The 20,570-nt window shown below is 39.3% G+C and overlaps 1 protein-coding gene across 1 annotated transcript; it reads right to left on the bottom strand.

Annotated features, from left to right (window-relative positions):
* Positions 1–3,602: 3,602 nt before the first annotated feature.
* On the bottom strand, positions 3,603–15,804 carry LOC111872468. The gene is made up of 9 exons (XM_023866419.2): positions 15,680–15,804; positions 14,099–14,293; positions 12,639–12,909; positions 10,862–10,899; positions 10,370–10,405; positions 8,267–8,393; positions 7,897–7,976; positions 6,171–6,198; positions 3,603–4,859 (listed from the first exon to the last, which is right to left on the bottom strand). Exons 1-9 carry the CDS (start codon positions 15,722–15,724, stop codon positions 4,783–4,785), a joined length of 897 nt encoding a protein of 298 aa, XP_023722187.1. The 5' UTR covers positions 15,725–15,804; the 3' UTR covers positions 3,603–4,782.
* Between the last annotated feature and the right edge of the window lie 4,766 nt (positions 15,805–20,570).

Raw genomic sequence — 20,570 nt, 5'->3', positions numbered from 1 at the left:
GATTGCAGTTGTGTTATTTATTGAATAGTTCACCTAGCACTGAATCCTATGAATTTTAATACATTGTTGGCTGTGGAGGATGTTGGTTGCTGTGCAGAACACTTGCCCAGCTGTGATGGCAGTCATGTCTCCTGCAGACCCTTTGCCTCAAGCTTCAGTAGTCACCAGTGTCTCCTGCAGACCCCTTCAAGCCATGGCATTTGCTGGTGTCTCCTTCAGACCCTTCTGTTCATGCTACAAGTCACCAGTGTCTCCTGCAGACCCCTTGCTTCAGGCCATGGCAGCTGCTGGTGTTTCCTGGAGACCATTTTTCTTCATGCTACAACAGTCGCCAATGTCTCCTGCAGGCCCCTTGCTTCAAGCCATGACAGTTGCTGGTGTCTCCTTCAGACCCTTTTGTTCATGCTACAAGTCACCAGTGTCTCTTGCAGACCCCTTGCTTCAGGCCATGGCAGCTGCTGGTGTCTCCTGGAGACCCTTTTTCTTCATGCTACAACAACAGTCACCAATGTCTCCTGCAGGCCCCTTGCTTCAAGCCATGACAGTTGCTGGTGTCTCCTGCAGACCCTTTTCTTCATGCTACAACTGTCACCAGTGTCTCCTGTGGACCCCTTGCCTCATGCAATGATGGTTGCTGATATCTCCTGCAGACCGTTTTGCCAGTGCCACAACAGTCACCAATGTCTCCTGCAGATCCCTTGTCTCATGCCATGGCACTTACCAGGATCCACCATCTTATGTCTCAGTATGCTTTATTATAACAACCATGTGCAAGCATTTTAAGGGAGTTCGTCTGCTGTGGAGTGTGGGAACCATCACACCTGCCACTGTTTGTAGAGGGCAACCCAACACTTGCCAATGGCTGTGATGGTTCACAGTAGTGCAAAAGTGACACATCTAAACACACTGGCTGGAGAAAGAGACTGTAAAAAGTCATGACAGCTTCCAACTCGTTAACCAAAACTAATGCCTTCCTCATTACAGTAAGCTTGTTTAGATAGTGGTAACATGCATTACTGTGAAAGTTATTGTCTCAAGATCGAATGCTTTCTAAATATGTACTTTTGAGATACAAAGATTGCATGTTTGTGGTATGTTCTTCACAATTATGCAAAGTGAAGTCGTGTCATATCTTGCCAGATAGAAGCCAAATAAAGAAGGGGAATTTGCACTTTCTTACAACAGTAAGGCCTGAAAGCATGAAATAGTAATCTGACATTTTACCCACATTCTCTGCCTTGTAGATGTAGAATGCATTGTATTGCCAGGATAGCTACAGACACTGGTGACATGAAGAGGGAAAAGGGTTTGTATCTGTTGGTTGTGGAAGCTTCGTACTCATACCATGAAGGAACAAATGAAGGTTCGAAGAACAACACATCCTTCCTTTGGATTTGACCCTGATATCCAGTGGTCCTAAAAAGGCCCTTCCTGTCTAGTGGCTGTATGCGGGGATTTCATATAGGCCCTAAAAAGAACGTTTTGTGTTCCATGTTCTCATTGGCTCAGACAAGACTGGGAAATGCTGTTGTGCTAATTAGTTCGATCCATGTTATTCTCCTTACATAATTCTAGCCCTTAGCATCCATCACTTTGATCCTCAGGATTCAGGATGCAGGTGGCAGGCTTAAAACTGATATCTAGCTACAAGATTACACAGCGTTACATTCCCAGAAAGCACAGTTTTCTCTCATATTTTCAGAATGATTCTTGCTTCTTAATGTGGCATTTACTTGCTTACTTATGGAGCTGAGCCCTTCTGGAGGAGCTGCCAATTCTGCAGCTACTCAGGAATGTCCCAGCATTTTATGGAACCCGAAGGTTCATTACCGTGTTCACCCCTCCACTGGTCCCTATCCTGTGCCAGATCTATCCAATCCATCCCATTTTATCTCTCTAAGATCCACTCTAATATTGTCCACCCACCTATGCATTGGTCTTCCCTATGGTCTCTTTCCTTCTGGCTTTCCAACCAATATCCTATACACATTCCTTGTCCCCCCCATTTGTGCCACATGACCTGTCCACCTCATCCTCCTTGACTTGATCATTCTAATTACACTTGAAGAAGAGTACAAGTTATGAAGCTCCTCATCATGCAGTTTTCTCCAACCCAACTTCTCTCTCTTTGGTCCAAATATTCTCCTCAACACCCTGTTCTCAAACACCCTCAGTCTATGTTCCTGCCTTAATGTCAGAGACCAAGTTTCACACCCATACAGAGCCACAGGCAAAATTATACTTTTGTATTCTTAATGTGGAAAATGATTATTAAACTTTTTTATATCCTAACATCTTCAGTTAAGATGTGGTCAGAATATGTTTTTTTTTTAATAAAATGTAAGTAGTACTAACTCCATGGGTGTTGAATCTTTGGGGAGCCACCAGTCATTCAGATATTCAAGAATTTCCAACCATATTATGCAACCCAGAGGTTTATCACTCATGTACACAAGAGTGATGCTGATCCCTATCCTAAGCCTGATTAATCCAGTCCATACAATCCAGGTCTGTCCATAAAATCCATTTTAATATTCTCCTATCAACTCCTGGGTCGTCCTAGTTGTCTCTTTTGTGCTTTCCCAATAAAACCCTCCATGCATTCCTTTTCCCTCCCATGCATGCTACATTCTGTTCCCATCTCATCCATGACTTAATAATTTTAATTAAATATGGAGAAAAGCCCAAGCTGTGGAGCTTGTTACTGAACTCTTTCCAGCATTCTATTTTTTCATCCCTCTTTGGTTGAAACGTTCTCTGCACGTACAATATGTATATTACGTCAAAGTAAATTGTGGTGATGGTCACTCGATGCATATATATGTGACGCAAAAATTTAAGATCTCAGAGAGAGTTGTTAATTGACAGAAAGTCAATGTAAGCATTCTTTTACAGTTATACACATTTGGTATATGGAAGTTTTGCCATATATGTATCAATTGCATGAGTCCATAAATCTTCTCAGTCATTTGAACGATGTGTATGTATATCCTGTGTTAATAGCACATACTTTGCTGACAGCAGGGAAGTAGCAACGTAACAGTGTATGTCTGCACAAAGCAAAATTAAACCCTCTTAAGCTAATAGAAGTTAAAAGCATTTGAAGTGATAAGTTTGTTACTTGTGTGGATACAGCTGAACATTCAAGGCACTCTGATTTGGCACAGTTATTCAGAATGAATTTCTTCATATTCCATCATTGTGGTTGTGAAAAGTAAAATTAATTCAAAATAATTATTTCTAATATGAAAGCATGAAAAGCTCTGCAATAAACCTTATGTCCAAGTGGACATAGAAAAGTGGATATGATTTAATGAAGAGGTTTTCAAGTGTAAAATAACAATACCTACTCTCATAATAGTGTCACTGTCTATTATCAGAGGTTGGAAGTTGTCTGTAAATGCATTTAATATACAAATTATTATTCAGAAATTAAAAAGCAAATAACTTGGATTTACTGAATTGTTTTAACCCTTCAGCACTGGAGAATTTTATTTGGTTTAAGTAACCTGAAGTTGGAAGATATGGGGCTCTGAATTTACACCAAATTGCTTCTGGGAACTTAAATTACTGTAGATCTTTCTTTAGTTCTATCCTGTCTCTTTTTTTTAATTGAAAAAATATTTTTAAACAGTGACAGTTTATATTGTAAACCTGAGAGCTGAACTTATTAAAATGTTTAAACCTGGAAGTGGCATACCAATTTCCAAAACTGAGGTACTTGAATGTACAGGGTGATGTAATAGTAACACAGCAATTTGAAGTCTGTGTGATCAGATTTGCAAGGCAATTTGTACATCAGTAAGTTATGTTGTTACCTTGTTTTCATACTTATGTGCTAATTGCTTCACATATTCATCATAGACCACTTTGCATGGTAGCTCACCACTGTAGGTCATGGTGCAAGGGCTGAGAATGCCCACCCCTTATACATTCATACAGTGTTACTTTAAACTGTAGTGATACACCACTTTGTATAGTCACATAAGGAAAATTTTTGGTAAACTTGGTAATTTTATATTTGTGATTGTTATATTGTGATATTCACAGAATAAAAGGTGATAAAGGATTTGAAACCTGAGCAAGCAGAGAGTAACAGATGTGTAATGTATTTAAATTAAAAAGACATGAAGAAGGAAGAACAGAAGTTAAATGATGATATAATCTACATAAATGATGGTGCGATTTTGTGATACATTTTGGAAGTTTTGGTAGGTGTGTCATGTCAGTATTCCCTTTAATTCTTTAAAGCCAAGTGATTATTGTAACTTGAAGATCTGAGAGCTTAGTATTTTGCCCTAACAAAGTGTATTTGTGTGCTTTATACAATTTTTCACAGTAACCATTAATTATTTCTCTAAACAGCATCAGATGTTAGTATTGGTATTGGAGACACAGTGTGATTCCTCTGAGATAGGAACTGAATTTTTTATTTCAAATGATTAATGCCTAGTGAAAGTTGTAATGAACATCAGGGTCAATTTTGTATAATTTTATGTTATTTAATTATTACAATTAGTAATTTTTAAATACTCATTTTGAAATGCATGTACTGTTTTCTTTGTATGGTGAAGATGAGTTTAAAAGCGTATGATACATGTTAATTTAACGGGCCACTTGCTTCTTTCCTCAGGAACACTCAATATAATTCTTAATAAATTTTATTTTGCAATTCCGTTTAAGATAAAAACACAGTAATTAAACAGTATCCATCTTGTAATGTTGTGCACTCAACGTTGACTTTCCTTAATCCTATACTTCTGTTTGATTTTCTGATTGTGGTTAAACCCTTTTATGGGGTCCCCTTTTGTACCCACAGTTTTCTTGTGCTGCACGGCAGGCTTCACACTTTTCATCATCTGTGGGTGTCAAAACAATATTATTATAGATGTACGCATACTTTTAACACACACATTGCTTGTCTGCACCTGCTAGCCCACTTTCAGTAATCTAATGAATGCAAACTTTGTGAGTTAATTTTAAATAGTAACCGGTTAAGACTAAACCTCATATCCACATAAGCATATTATCAGTACTCACAGACATGATACACTGACACAAAAGACTGCTTCTTCATTCATGAACTACAACATAACTTATGTTCATGCAGTGTGTTAATGCTTGACAGTCTGTTGGTATGGTAACCCAAAATTGCATTATGACATCTTACACAGAATTGTTATTTATATGTATAGAAAGAGATAATCTAGGAAACATTTTCATAAAGTTTTATATCTATATAAATAAAAATGTAACTGTTGGTTTGGCTCTCCTCGAAGATCTCCAAAAGTTCTTCACCAATTGCTTCGAAATTTTGACACGATGTTGCATTTGAACACGCGCGTGTTTTTATATGCCTATTATGTAGATGTCTCACCCGTGACAGGTAAAAACAGGTAAAAGTATTAATTGTATTCAATATTAATATACTGTAATGTGTTGTACGTCGAATACCAACAGATCATTGCCTAGGAATAACCGTGGCAACGAACTGTTGAAACAGCGGGTCGTTGCCTAGGGATATCTGTGGCAACAAACTGTTGAAACAGCGGGTCGTTGCCTTGGACGAACCGTGGCAACGAACTGTTGAAACAGCAGGTCGTTGCCTTGGAATAACCGTCACAATGAACTGTTGAAACAGCACATTGTTGCCTTGGAATAACCATGGCAACGAACTGTTGAAACAGCAGAAATAATGCATTTCTGCGGCAATGAGCACAGAACACGTGAAATGGAACCCTCGGCAAAAGTGCCCTCTACTGTGTCCGAAACCGCGTTATAGTAGTCCAGCTCCGAAGAAATTTTGGGTGATACTGGACGTGATAATAATTGTGCTCGCTGGTGTAAAAGTGAGCATTCAATAACGTATTCACTGAATCCGAGACATGTGTGGAAGTTATTTCGTAAGTATAGTTTATTTTTCATTGTTTTTCTTTTCGTTTTCCAAGAACAAGCTTAGGTCGTCATACTCGAAGAGCGGAAGCAATGCGTCGAGTAATTTCAAATCAAACTGGGGAAGAATGGGCAGACTGAGCCACAGCAAGACGTGGCCGGGCACAGCTAGTATCCAATATAAACTGTTTTTAAAAGGTGTTTTGGTTGTGTGACATGCATAGAAAGATGTTGACAGTAGTGTATAGTGTTGAGAGTGCTGTTAATATTGTACTTACTGCTTTTCCAGTTGGATTCTGGACAGTTCTGAAAAAGAATTCATTCAGTTTTATTATCTTATTGTTTTGGAATGATCAATTGAAGGATGTGATGGACAGTGCATGTAACACCAATGGAAGACAGAAAACATGAACACTAAATTTGTTTGAAAATCTGAAGAGAAAGAGACCAGTTGTAAAACTAGGTTATAGAAGGGAGGATAATATTAAATTTTATTTTAGAAAAATATGTGAAATGTGGACTCAGTTCACCTGACTTATGGTAGAGTCCAGTAAGTGACTCTCATGTGGCCGCACCATGGCTCAAGCAGTTACTCGCTGGCTTCCCACTGTTGCGGCCCGGGTTCGATCCTGGGTCTGTTCAAGTGGGATTTGAGGTGGACAAAGTGGTGCTGGGGCGTGTTTTCTCCAAGTACTTTGGTTTCACCTGCCAATCTTCATTCCACAAAATTCTCCGTCATCATAATCACCCAGGGCAGGCTACAAATAGGCCAATCAGTGGCTGCCGTGCCAAGTGGACCCAGTTGGACTCCACCCCCACTATGTGAATTAAAAAAAAAAGTGACCCCCCATGAGTATGCCACTGAACTTGTAGTCACCATCATAATGAGGTTATGCAGTCATATACTTTAATTTTTATTTATTTTAAGATAACTTAGTTTTGTGCTTGAATACTTATAGGTAACATATTACAGTTTCATGCTTGTGAAATTCCAAAGACAAACCATTTTAGTACATTACTCTAGTTTCATTTTTACAGCCTGCCCAGCAGGAATTTTGTTATGAAGGTGATGTGTATAGAGATATTAATAAGTAACCACCACAAACAAAAATAATTTCTGAAACGACACTGCAGGTTTTTCTGCAGTGGCATGCTAGTAATAATATACTGGATCTCAGAAAAATCTCTTGAGGCTGAGAATGGGACTGAACAGGGGATCAGTATTAAAACATAAATTTCTAGTAAGCAAATTTTCATTTAGGAAGAGTACTGGCATTCAGTGCATAGAAAGAAAGTATTGACAGCAAACAAGAGGAACCCTGCTGTCCCAGAGTCTCCCCTCAGGCATCTAGTCAAGGGTCTTTGTGTCTGAATCTGTTTTCAGGAACTGGTGACTAGTGCCTGCACTGTAGTTTGTCTGACAGGAGGTGGGGAAATCAAAGAGGATTGTACTGTCCATAGCAGGAAGAACAATGGCTATGTCCCTGCCTGTGTTCATCTGCTGTCTTTTCTGAAAACATTACATAAGATCCTGTGGGATATCTCCTGGTTATATTCTGAGAAAGCGCAGTAATTTGTGATGTCTTGATCAAACAGACTATCAAAAAAGAATGTTATAGACAACAAACTATAACTAATTCCATGAAGCTGAGCACTTCTTGAGTTTCTGAGCTACTCAAGAATTTCCCAACATTTTATGAAATCCAACATTTTGTCATCATGTTCACTGATGCCTATCCGAAGCCAAATTAATCCGGTCCATACTATCGCATACTATATAAACAACAAACTATAACTGAAAGAATTACAGCAAGAATAAATATTTTTAGATTACACTGCTGTGGCTGAATGAACTGGACAGCATGGTATATTGATTTCATCACAACCATATAGCAGCACTTTTTGAAACAGTTCATCCTTAAGTATTGAAATGTATTTGTGCACATCGCCATGAGTTCTCATTCTCTACCAGAAACAGGTTTTCAGTTTTATGCAGTCACTCACCACAAATATCTGTCTGTCCATACAGTGCAGCATCTCCATTGCACCAGATGTGCAGTTTTGCTGTTGGTTAACAGATGCAGCTGAAACAAAATTCACATTACTTTTTTTATTCGCATATGAGTGGCATATGAACCTTTCTTCCACTTTGAATACCTTTTCAGTCGAGTCTTTCGAATAAGATCTGGGTATGAAACTGCCAGTATGATAACAAGGTTACAGTCTTGTGGGAGGATGCCACTGTTTGGGAAGAACATGCTCTCTCATTTTCAAAATCAGCCTGTAGATGGCATCTGGTACATACCAGACTACATGTGTCACATCAGAAGAGAGTAATCTTGTTGCTTGTGATTTTAATCATAGGGATACTTACGGACAGAAGCAGAGCAGTTTTGGAGGGCTGCATCTAGAGCATCCTTCCAGGTGAAAGCATTTTTCTCTTCTACGTACTTATCTACATATGCTGCAAAGGCCTCTTGATCTACTGTGCCATCTTGTATCTGTTAAAAGAGAAAGCAGAAATTATTGTTTCCAGACACTGATGAGTATGGTGACTATGCTATGATTGGATAACTAGGGTTCAATTCCTAACCAGTACAGAGATTTGTCTCTGTAACATTGCATCAAGACTACATCTGGAGCCTACACAGCCTCCATTGGGTGACAGGAGTTCTTTCTAAAGCAAAATGTTTGATGTATGAAGCAGGCCACTTACCTTCACCTGTTACTGAGGTTTAGAATATGTGGAGCTATACCTTGATTCAACTCATTTCTATGGTATAGTGTTTAATTATGGACAGTGACAACTTTATATTGCTGTCTTGTATGAAGGAGAAAGGGATTTCAAGTTTAGAAGTATTGTGCTTAAAGAACCCCACAATGTAGGGTTCACCTTGGAAAGTTTCGCAGCTTGTAATGGGCCCAGCCGAGAAGGATCCTTTAGAGCCACCTAACATACAGTGATGGCAGCAGATCCAGCTTCCAAAATGTTGTGTATTATAAATGTACTTAAGTTGATGCATGGTGTCCAATGTAATATTTGTATAGTTACTCATCTGTTAAAGAAATTACATGAATTCGTTGAAGAGTGTTCACAAAAGCTTACCATTGGAGAATATCCTTATGATTCACAAACCCTCTTCACACTTTGTTTCTGTTAAGAGCCATTTTAATATTATCCTCAAGTGTCGTCTCTTGCCTTCAGATTCTTGGACCAGATTTCTTCATGCATTTCTGATTTCCCTTATGCATGATAAATATTCTGGTTGTATTGTCATTTTTCTTTTAAATTACCATAACCAATTCAAGTTACTGCAAGGAGCATAGTCCTTGAGAAGCCAATATTTACTCTACTAATCAATAAATGCCCCATCTATCATGGAACCCACAGATTGGTTGATTCGTTGGCTGGTTGATTAGTTACTTAGTTAATATCATGAGGCTCCTCATCATGTAATTTTTTCAGGTATGACAGTGAAGCCTTAACAAGGAAACAAAGAACTGATTGCCACTATATAAACACCTCTGAAAATGTTATTGTTATGCCACATTAACCAACCAACTTTATAATGAAGTGGTTCTTGACAATTTAAATTTGACACTCAGCTTGTCAAGATATCCTTGTTAAGTGGCTTTTTTTTTTCTTAAATTCACTTAATGGGGGGAGGAGTCCAACTGGGTCCACTTGGTACAGTGGCCACTGATTGGCCTATTGTACCTGCCCTGGGTGATTATGATGATGGAGAATTTGGTGAAATGAAGATTGGCAGGGGAAACCGAAGTACTCTGAGAAAATCCGCCACAGTGCCACTTTGTCCACAAATCCCACTTGACCAGACCCAGGATCGAACCCGGGCCGCCATGGTGGGAAGCCAGTGACTAACTGCTTGAGCTATGGCGCAGCCTGTTAAGTGGCTTACTTTATTCAGTTTTTCAGACCAAAAATTGTTCTTCACCTTTCCCCATGTATGCTACATGCTCCTGGATTTCACCACCCTAATAATATTTGGTATACAGAATAAGTTACAAAGCTCTTAATGCAGCTTCCTCTATCCTGTTTCTGACTCTACCAATATATATCGTTGCAATCACTTAACATTTAGTATGACTTGTCATCCAGTTTCGGTCCCCTTCACTTTAGGATACTGAAACAGCTCTGTATGCTAAGGTCTTAAGATGCCATGTAGTTCGATACAAGTACCAGTCTTTTGGAGGAGCCTGCTGCCTCTATCTTCAGGTACTTTTGCTTTGATGAAGGCAGTGTGTTCCTCTGAAACATTTGTACCTATCTTTTAAACTAGGTTGTGTCAAATCAGTTTAAATGTTCACAACCATGACAACCTCAAATCTGATATACTAAGATCTCTCTGTGACATTTTAAGTAGCATTTTCGTCTGAAAATTTATGAAGTTTGATGTTGACGTCTGAAAAGTGTGTGTGTGTGTGTCTTAAAAGTGGTGTGTAGGGGGCTACTCACCAGACTCTCCTTTTCAAAGGCACACTGCGTGGCACACTGTAACAGAGATGAATAAGAATGTTTATCTATATTTTGGTATTAAGGAATGTTAAATCTAAGTTTAAGGTACAAATAAATACTGTGGAGATTCTCTGAATGTTGGATGGTTCATAGATTATGTAATAACTAGTGTAACACCCATTACAAACATAACAGGAAGGTTTGAAACCTTTTGTACTCTTATCTCCTTCTCAGATATTCCTTTCTCATCCCCTTTAATTTTCAACATGGGGTCACATTTCAGAAGATAGTAATCTTCATAGTCACTGCAGTGAAAACCTCATGTGTCACCATTCATGTACTGCTTCAGTTGACCCTCACGGTTTCAGGGGTAAAACATTTTACTTTTTTGTGCAGGTACTTGGTTTGAATCTCAGATGATGCCAACTATTCTGAGTGAAGATATTCTTCAAAATCCTAGAAATATATTCACTTATATTAAAAAACACTTACTGCCATGATGTTTCTGTGAGCTCCAGGATGCCTGCCACCTGAAATATAGGTTAGGGTGAATAAAGTGATTGTCATAAAACAGTTTATGATGAAATGAGGATAAGAATAAATATGAAATGTCCCCTACTTTCAGGAAACGACACAAATTAGGACTGTTAGAAAATAAAGAACAAATTCCATGGAACAGAGATTTCCTGAAGAAGCTAACACTGAATCAGCTATTCTAGAAATTTCCAAATTTTTAAGGAACTTGAACGTTCATTACTGTTTTCAAAATAGGTTACCGTTGGTCTCTGTCCTGAGACAGTCTAGAATAGCTAACTGCTGACTCCATGGAACAGAGTCCTTGGGAAACTAACAGCCACAAAGCTGCTTAAGAAATCTTCTATATTTATGGAACCTGAAGGTTCATTGCAGTAGTCACACAAGTCAACATTCTGTGGGATTGTGTGAACAGTAGACATTAATTCAAAGTGTAGTAATCTATTGTCAGAATTATTTGGGACAACACTAAACGTAAACTTCAATATCCTAATTTATGGCAGTGACATCTAACCAGCAATAGGCATGAAGGTTATACTACTTTTAAAATGGACTCACCACCCGATGTTCTAGATTTAATATTTTCTGTCATTTGATGTTCAGTTTCAATTATTTCAGGATTAAAATTTGCTCCTTTAAAGATTTCCCTGGTTTAGTATTCTAATACACTGCTGCCCAAGAGAACCATAAGAAGGTGTTTTACAGTACTTCATCTAATTAAATCAGATCTTGATTGGATCTAGTTCTCTGTGATAAGAATCCCACAAGGAATGGCCTCAGCGGTGACAGTGTGACTTTCATCTGTGCCAAAATTTGAGTGAGTTTGTTCCTTTGTTTCACATATTATAAATTTCACTCATTTGTTGTTTAATTAACAATGTTATTAGTAACTCAGACTGTATACTGTAAATGGTTAATTATTCAGTATTCAGTATTCAGTATTGAGGGGGTGGGTTTCCCCATGCACTTAGACCAGTTATTGGTCCATTGTGCGTCCCCTTTTTAATTTCTACTGTCTCCATACCCTACTGGTACTGGTGCTTACTATCAGCCCCTTTCTGCCAGCGAGGTTCCAACCTTCTACTGGCAGTGGTATCCAATAGTTAGTCCCTTTCTGTCAGAGAGGTCCCCCCTCCTCTGGCAGTGGTACCTAATACTTCCCCCATCTACCGGAGGCATTGGAAACTACTTTGGGCGGGAAACTTTTTGGCCAAATTTAGCTCAGAGGTCTCCTAGAGACATGAGGTTCTTTTACGTGCCGTAAATCTATGACACGGGACCCACGACTTAAAGTCCCTCCCGGAGGACTTGTTCCCTGAATTTTTCCGCCCTTAAAAATTCCACGACCTCCGCCAGGTTTGAACCTGCGTGCCTTGAGTCATGAGGTAGGAACATTACCCCTAGACTATGGAGGCCGCCAAATGGTTAATTAAGTGGAAAGGATATTGAAAGAAATGGTCATGGTCATATCTGAGATACAGTTCTGACATTTTTTGGAGAACTGAAGAAAACCACAAAAATTTCAGTCAAGTAATCAGTCTCTGGACCAAGATTTTAAATCTGGACCTTCTGAATAAAAATCAGAAGTGGAATCCACTCTACCAAAGCATTCAGTAAAAAGGAACACAACCTAATTTTAAAATCAGTGTTCATCTTTATAACCAGGCTATGACAGTAAGTCAGCTGTCTCTATGAAGTCTACGAGTATCAATTGCAGTTATAGGTAAGGACATACCTTTACAGGATTTACCGCCTGGTATGTGCCGTAGTTGTTCTGAGGTTGCTGCATTTTGTCCATCAGCATCTTCCACTGCTTCAACATCTGTTGAACCATTATCAACAGATTCCTCATCTTCAGGCATGTCTGTAGCTGGCGGTGGAGGAGGAGGGCCTCCTGGTGGTGGAGGAGGTCCACCTGGACCTCCTGGTGGTTGTGCTGGTCTGATGCTTTTGAAACATTCTCTCACTGTTTTCATGTTCATGATTTTTGGCATTTTCTTGCAGCACTGACCGACAAAAGAGAAACAGCAAATGTTGAGTCACACCATAATTAGGAGATTAAGTTAGTTGATTCTTGGAGAGTAATGGATCATATTGCACTGTAATTCTATTCACTCTTTTGTATATGTGCAGAACTTTCTCTCACATTCTGGATAAAGAACAATGATTGTTGATATGAAAACAAATTGCTGAGGAAAATGTTTGAATGAAACATGGAAGAAGTAATGAGGATAGAGAAAATTTCATAGTGAGTAGCTACATAATTCATACTTAAAAAAATATTTTTAGGATTACCAAATTATGGATGCTTCCATGGGTGGGACATATGGTACCAATGGGACTGAGGATATATGCATAGAAAGTTCCTGTAGGTTTACCAAAAGGAAATAATAATCACATGGAAAATATAGACTTAGATGGTAAGGTAATGTAAAATGGGTAATATAGAAAAATGATTAGACATGTGGAGTGAATTCATTTGGTTCTGGATGGGAACCAGTGAGGAACTTCTCTGAACACAGTAATGAACCTTTGAAATGCTGGGAATGTTTTGACTTGGTTGGCAAGTGTTAGCTTCTTGAGAAGGATCATATCCCAAGGGTTGGTTACATATAAAGAGAAGCTAATTGAGAATGTAAAAAACTGAAAAATGAGAAGCATCATTAGATAATGTTTTCTAGAATGTGGTACTATGCAGTTTCATATCTGCTGTGCCAATTTTCACAATAGAAGATCCATCAACCTTGATGATGGAGGTAGCAGGTTCCATCAGATAGCTGTAACTGTGTAGCAGATTATGAAGCATAACATCATGGAGGACAGTAATCTTTACTAATATTCATTGCTGTGAAGAACTGGAATATAAGTTAAGTAATTATGCTCCATCTAAAGAAGGAAAGAGTGAAACTGAAGATGGAATCACCAGGATTTCCAGAATGTTGATACCTGTCTACCTATAAACACAGCATCACATCCCAAAAGACATTAATCTTAATACTGTCATGTATTCAGGGCTGCGTGACTAATAGTAACGGGTTCTTGTTTGGATGATAGGATTTATTAACACTTTCTTTTACAATCACTCTTATTCAAAATCGATTATAAGAGCTCACAATCAATGTCTGCCAGTTCATTTCCTAGAAACGGTCTACATGTCACAATATTCACTGCTATTTCAGACCTATTCTATCTTACCTTGTTGACTTTAAAATGCATGTGTGATGGTGGCGGTGGTGGTAGTGGTGGTTGGTTTTCAGTTGTCTCATTTTCACTCTGTACCTGTCTCCTGAACCGCTCTGGTGCTGTTTCATATAGGGGCATGAGGCTTCGTAGGTGAGACACAACATGTTGTACATCTGATTCACGGACAGTGTCCTCAACAGCTGCAACCTGCATTAAAACAGATTAGTTACGACTGACCAATCAATACACATATTTGTCTAATTAGTTTTGTTTTTGTATCTTTGATGGGTATCTCGGAAGAAGAGTAAGATCTTATGTGCACTTATCATGTGATTGCTGACACATTAATTCTTTAAAGTAGAGGTGGTTATTAGATACAGCATCTGCTTCAACGTTAAAAGACTCTGAATTTTACCTACACGGTTTATTTATGTGCTTTGAAGAAAAGCTGTAGAACTATGTGGTAACATAGTTGATCGAGACACTATGTTACAAGCCGGAAGGCCGTGGGTTCGAATCCCGATGAGGTTATTGTCTTTTTTTTTATTTTACCTAATCTTTCCAGCCATACTATGGCCCAGGGTTGACTCAGCCTATAACAGAAACGAGTACCAGGAAACTTCCTGGGGGTAAAGGATGTCCAGCACATAAGGCTGACAACTTCACCGCTGATTAAATAGATAATGTAGGCAGCACCATAGTTCAAGCGGTTAGTCACTGGCTTCCCACCGCGGCGGTCCGGGTACGATCCCGGGTTTGGTCGAGTGGGATTTGTGGTGGACAAAGTGGCGTTGGGGTGGGTTTTATCCAAGTACTTCGGTTTCCCCAGCCAATCTTCATTCCACCAAATTCTCCATTGTCATAATCACCGGGGTAGGCTACAATAGGCCAATCAGTGGCCACCATGCTAAGTGGACCCAGTTGGACTCCACCCCCCACTAAGCGAATTAAAAAAAACGTAGATAATGTGGGACCCTCAGCGTCTCACAACCCTATGGGTCTTTACAGCCTGTTACAGGGATAGCTTTACCTTTACCTATCAGACTATATGGTATCACATAACAGAAGACTATAGTTCTAATACTCACCACCATAGGAACCTCAGATCTCACGATAAAAAATTTTGATTGTGTTTTTTATTTTTTATAACACCATGTAGTCTGACATATAGATGCCAGTGTTTGGCAGAAACTTGTTGCCCCCATGAACATGTGAAGATGTAGGCAGTATGTTTGTCCAAAGCACTGGTAAACACCTAAAGGCTATATACTATCACAGTGCAGAAAGCGGCAGCCTGACAATGTGAAATTGAATGCACTGATTTGCAGAAAGACTGAATCAAAATGTATTCCAGATAACATTGTTGCAATTTAGCATATTTAAATATAAATATAGGATACATGAGATAAGGACTTACAAGTAAAGATTTAAGACCATTAACTAATAAGGATGTAAGAAGTGGTTAATATTTTGTTAAAACATTGAACAAGTCTGCTACAGTACACTTTATTATATATTCATATTATTAATTTTCAGATATAATTATTAAAAACAAAATCTATTCTAGATATTATTATAAATTTTCCAACTTACAACCGTTAAGCATACCAGTAAACTGGCCCATGTAGAAAGCATCATGATGTTCTCTTTGAATTGCACAAAATAAATTCCGTTCTCCAGTTACAAGCAATTTTATATGGACTGTCATATAACCAAAATGGTAATAGCTACATACAACAAAAATATATGAAAAAGAAATTACATGCAGACAACACAAAACTATTTGGTCGTTAATTCTATTTTCTATTCAGAAAGATCACAATGTGAGATATAATTATGTTCACATCCTTTCATTCTTTGGCCATGTTCTTTGTGTGATATCCATGTGACTGGTTTCATAATATTTTTTTTTGTATTTTGCATTGTGTTTCTGGTGACTGCATCGATAGTTCTGTGCTGTCACTGTTATTATCTTGTCAGCTGCTAAAATACGACAAGCTAATTTTCGTTTCACTTGTTATTTGCCATCAACAGAGCTTTCTACATTCTCTCCTTCGAGTCCGATACATAGCGCCATGGCTCTACCTGTGTGAGCTCAATTATTTCATGAAATGCACTGCCCTATTTTTATTAAGAAGAATGTAGACTGTAAGGATGGGAGGTGGATGGAGCTGGCTCATGTCTATAACATGAATACTAGACAAAAATACAACTTCCACCTACCCTCATCAACTTTATCAGTATTTCAAAAAGGAGTCTACTTTACTGGCATAAAAGTGTTCAACAATCTGCCACAAAGTATTAAAAACTTGGGCAATGATACTAAAAAGTTTAAATCAGAGTTAAAGAATTATCTACATGCTCATTCCTTCTACTCTTTAGATGAATACTTCAATGTAAATAGAGAATGATGTAAAATTAAGTTATATTAATTTTTAAGCTAAAATTGCCTGTACTTATGTATGTAACATTTTGACTTGTTCTGTATCCAAAGGTACTAACCTGCTTAGGATTTATAGAATGTAAATAAATTCAATTCAATTCAATTCAGGATCATATTCAATGACAATGTTGAATTGATTTGTCAGTTAGTAAAAAAAAATATAAAATAAAATTATGTTGGAAACTGTCAGTTGTCTTAGTTAAATTTAATATTATACGACGTTTCGGAGACTAGCTTTGCCTAAGAGGCCCAACTGAATAACATCTTTCCCATTTTTATACCTGAGGATAGAAGCACATTTCACTTCTGAAACGTCTTATAATGTTACATTAGTTAAGAAAATGGAAATATCCAACATAATTTATCGTTAATAACAGAATACTGTCAAAAACCTATACAGAATAAGTAAGGTGGGAAACAGTTGTGACGATGGGAGTGGATGCAACTGGCTCAGGATAGTGTCCAGTGGTGGGCTTTGGTATTAGAGGCGTTGAACCTTCGGGTTCTGTTACCAGAGAGTTAGTTAATTTGTAAGATGGATCTTAGAGAAACAGTTATGAGGATGGGAGCTGGATGGAACTGGCTCAGGGGCGTGACCAGTGGCAGGCTTTGGTATTAGAGGCGTTGAACCTTCGGGTTCTGTTACATGAGAGTTAGTTAATTAATAAGATGGATCTTAGGGAAAGAGGTTGTGAGGATGGGAGGTGGATGGAACTGACTCAGGATCGTGTCTAGTTGGGGGCAAAAATGTTACAAAAAGCCCCGATTAGCTTCATCATGTTTGTTTTGTTCATACGTAACAGCCCGAGAAGTGCTGAAGAGATTTGTTCCCTTTTTGTTCGTGGGAGTATGTGTGCAGGGAGGAGTTTTACTTAAACTTTCCGACCAATTCCAATTCATATTAAAATCAAATATAAATAATAAATATTTTGTATATGTGTTATATAGACACCTCCGTAGGTAGGTATCGACACCTACGCGCGTGTTTAAATGCAACTTCATATATACATCGGAGCTAAAAACATTTTAGAATGAAAGTTTCAGAGAAACTGCACGTTGTCGTACGTTTTTCGGTTTCCGAGATAATTAAAAATACAACTCCCCGGAACTGTTAGGCTATGCGAATATTTTCTGACTTGTTGTCATGGTAACTGCACGATCCTTCGCCACGTTTTCACGAAACCGGACAAGATGTCTCTTGCTTATAATAGAGGCCTTTGCTGGGCAAGATATGTAGTCCCAATACATGCCTTGAAAGAAGTCCAGGAGGTGTAATACAGAGAAATTTTTATGGATTATTATCGGGGAATGTCTCACTGAAACGTCTATAATCGCTGCCGTCGTCAGGGGTGAGCGCCCCCCGATTCGTATTCGGAAGGACCCCAGTTCCGTTCTCGGCCCTCAGACCGGCTATCCTGCCTTAAATCCTTAGTGGTCCCTTTGAATTCCTTGAGACGGATGTTGGGACAGTACTTCAAGTTAGGACAAATTACGTCATATCCACTTCCTTCCATAGATTTCCCTGTCCATTATTTACTAATCACCTCTACTTTGCACAGAGCACAGCGAGGACATTGCAGAATTGTAACACTTTTGGTGACAATTTCGTATGGATAATTTTGTGACGCTGTCAGCATCTCAGATAATACGTGTATACTATAGAATGATAGGATGAGTGGTGAATAATGAATTGGAAAGGATTTAGAAGGAAGTGGCCATGGCCTACACTAACCCGGGACTTGGCTGGAAGGACTGGGGAAGACCACAGAAACCTCAAATATGATAGCCGATATCCTAGCCGAGATTCGAACAGATCACTTCCCGCTGCACCAGCCTGCCAGATGGCATCCTCTCTTCATAAAAACATTGCTGGGAAATTAATCCGAGGGTAGAATAATTTTGCCTTACTGATGCGTCACGTTACTTCACGACAGTTTAAATTTATTATGAAAAAAATGTTTCTTGTTAAGTGATAAAATCATGTTTGGTAGCCATTGTGTCATTGCGCAGTGTCATTTGCTTTCGTTTATCCTGATCACCAAGCCAGAATGACGTATCATAATGGGACAGGCAATTTCTCTGTGGAGTTCCCCTTTTATTAAATTGCTTTAAATCAACTTTCTCTGTGCATGACAACTAATTGTAGTGTCCATGTTGCTGATAAAGTAACTCCGAGCTATCGTTCCATACGCGAGCATCGAACCGTGAACAGTTTAGTTCCGATGGGGAAAGCGAGATCTGGAAACATAAAAAAGAATATTTCATTGCAAATTCCAGGATTCCCCATGATGAAGAACAGATTTTTCAGAATATAGAATAAAGGTAAAGCTATCCCTGTAACAGGCCGTGGAAGCTGATAGGGTTATGAGACGTCGAGGCTCCCACATTTTCTAGATAATCGGCTCACAGATGTCGGTGATGTCAGCCTTACCCGCCGGCCGCCTTTTACCCCCAAGAATATTCCTGGTACTCATTTTTGTTAGAGGCTGCGTCGACATAGTGCGGCTGGAAGGATTAGGTAAATTGAAAAATCACAATGACATCATCGGGGATCGAACACGCGATCTTTCGGCTTGTAGTTTAGTGCCTCAACCAACTACGCTGAAAATGTCGCAGGTCTACATCACACCTACCTACGTCTCGGAGGGAAGTCCTGTTGTCTCTATCTTCATTGTGAAATAAGCCGGACAAGCGGCTGCTAACAATGTTAATGTAGCAGACTGCGTGACGTCACGCCCCCAAAGCGAGTACTGTTCAGTAGCAAGTTGTGAAACCCTGACCCATAGCATTACTGAACACCGCGCAGTTAGCTCCCACGTTTACGAAGCCTGTGTGTGGGTATTTGTTCCTTCATTTATACCCCACGCTTCCGATGGGAATGAGAATATGGGTAATCTGCAGGATCCCACAGGACTCGGCTCTGTGCTCAACGGGTTCCTAAGAAGTTGGTGCCTTATCTATTTACGAGAAAGATGAGAAACGGAAGCCATGATTTTAATTACACGTTCTCACAGCTGTGATTATAAAGAATACAGGTATTCCTTGTTATATAATGCTATTTCATTTTAATGCGATCAGCTAATTCAGACCGGTTTTAATTAATAGCACTCACTTTAATGCGAACTGCTTGCTGACAAATAGTAAGAGGGGGGGGGGCGAATGGACTATTGTTTTTTTGTTTGTTTGTTTGTTTGTTGAGGAGGAATGCCAGGGGAGAAGGGACAATTGTGTTCTATTGATGCTATTTCACCCTCTACTAAGTTGAGCAATACCTGTACTCTCTTCTGGTATGTGACAGCATTAGTTAGGTGCAAGTTTATTGACGTTTCGAAGGAATATACTGCCTCCATGTTCGGTGTCGAAAAGTAGGTAATCCAAGCATGCAACCAGCACGATGTACGCAGCAAGCAGAGCTCGCTTGCTCTCTCTATCTTTCGCTATAAGTAATGCGGCCGGGACGTAAAGCTGTCCACTCACCCCCATCAACCGCCGACGTTGAGAATACGTGAACGATATTTACATTCATACATATATCTTAACGGCCGGTCACGGTAGCCGAGCGGTCTAAGGCATGCACTGTCTTCGCTCGCTTGGAAACCGGGATCGTGGGTTCGAATCCCACTCAGGGCATGGATGTTTAGTTTGTGTGTGTGTGCGTTTTTCTGTGTTTGTGTACAGGTAGAGGCCTTGCGACGAGCTGATCACCCGCCCAAGGAGTCCTACCGAATGTGTAAGATCGAGAAAAACCGAAGTGAACGGAGAAGTTCATGTAGGTAGGCCTAGGCCCACTGGGGCTGTAGTGCCAAGGAAAAAAAAATATATATATCTTAACGGCATGGTGCCTTGAAAACTTTGCTTTTACGTTCATGAGGTCTATAAACAATAAGCAAGGGTTTGAGTCGGGATAGCACGGTCGGTACAGGGACTGGCTACGGGCTGGACGTCAAAGAATTGGGAGTCTTGAGTCCCGGCAAGAGTTTTTTCTTCTCCAAGTCGCTTAGACCGGTTCTGGGGCTCAGCCAGCCTCCTATACGATAGGTA

Source organism: Cryptotermes secundus, unplaced genomic scaffold (assembly GCF_002891405.2).
Source record: "Cryptotermes secundus unplaced genomic scaffold, Csec_1.0 scaffold505, whole genome shotgun sequence".
Classification (NCBI taxonomy): domain Eukaryota; kingdom Metazoa; phylum Arthropoda; class Insecta; order Blattodea; family Kalotermitidae; genus Cryptotermes; species Cryptotermes secundus.
This window is presented reverse-complemented; position numbering and strand designations above follow the sequence as displayed.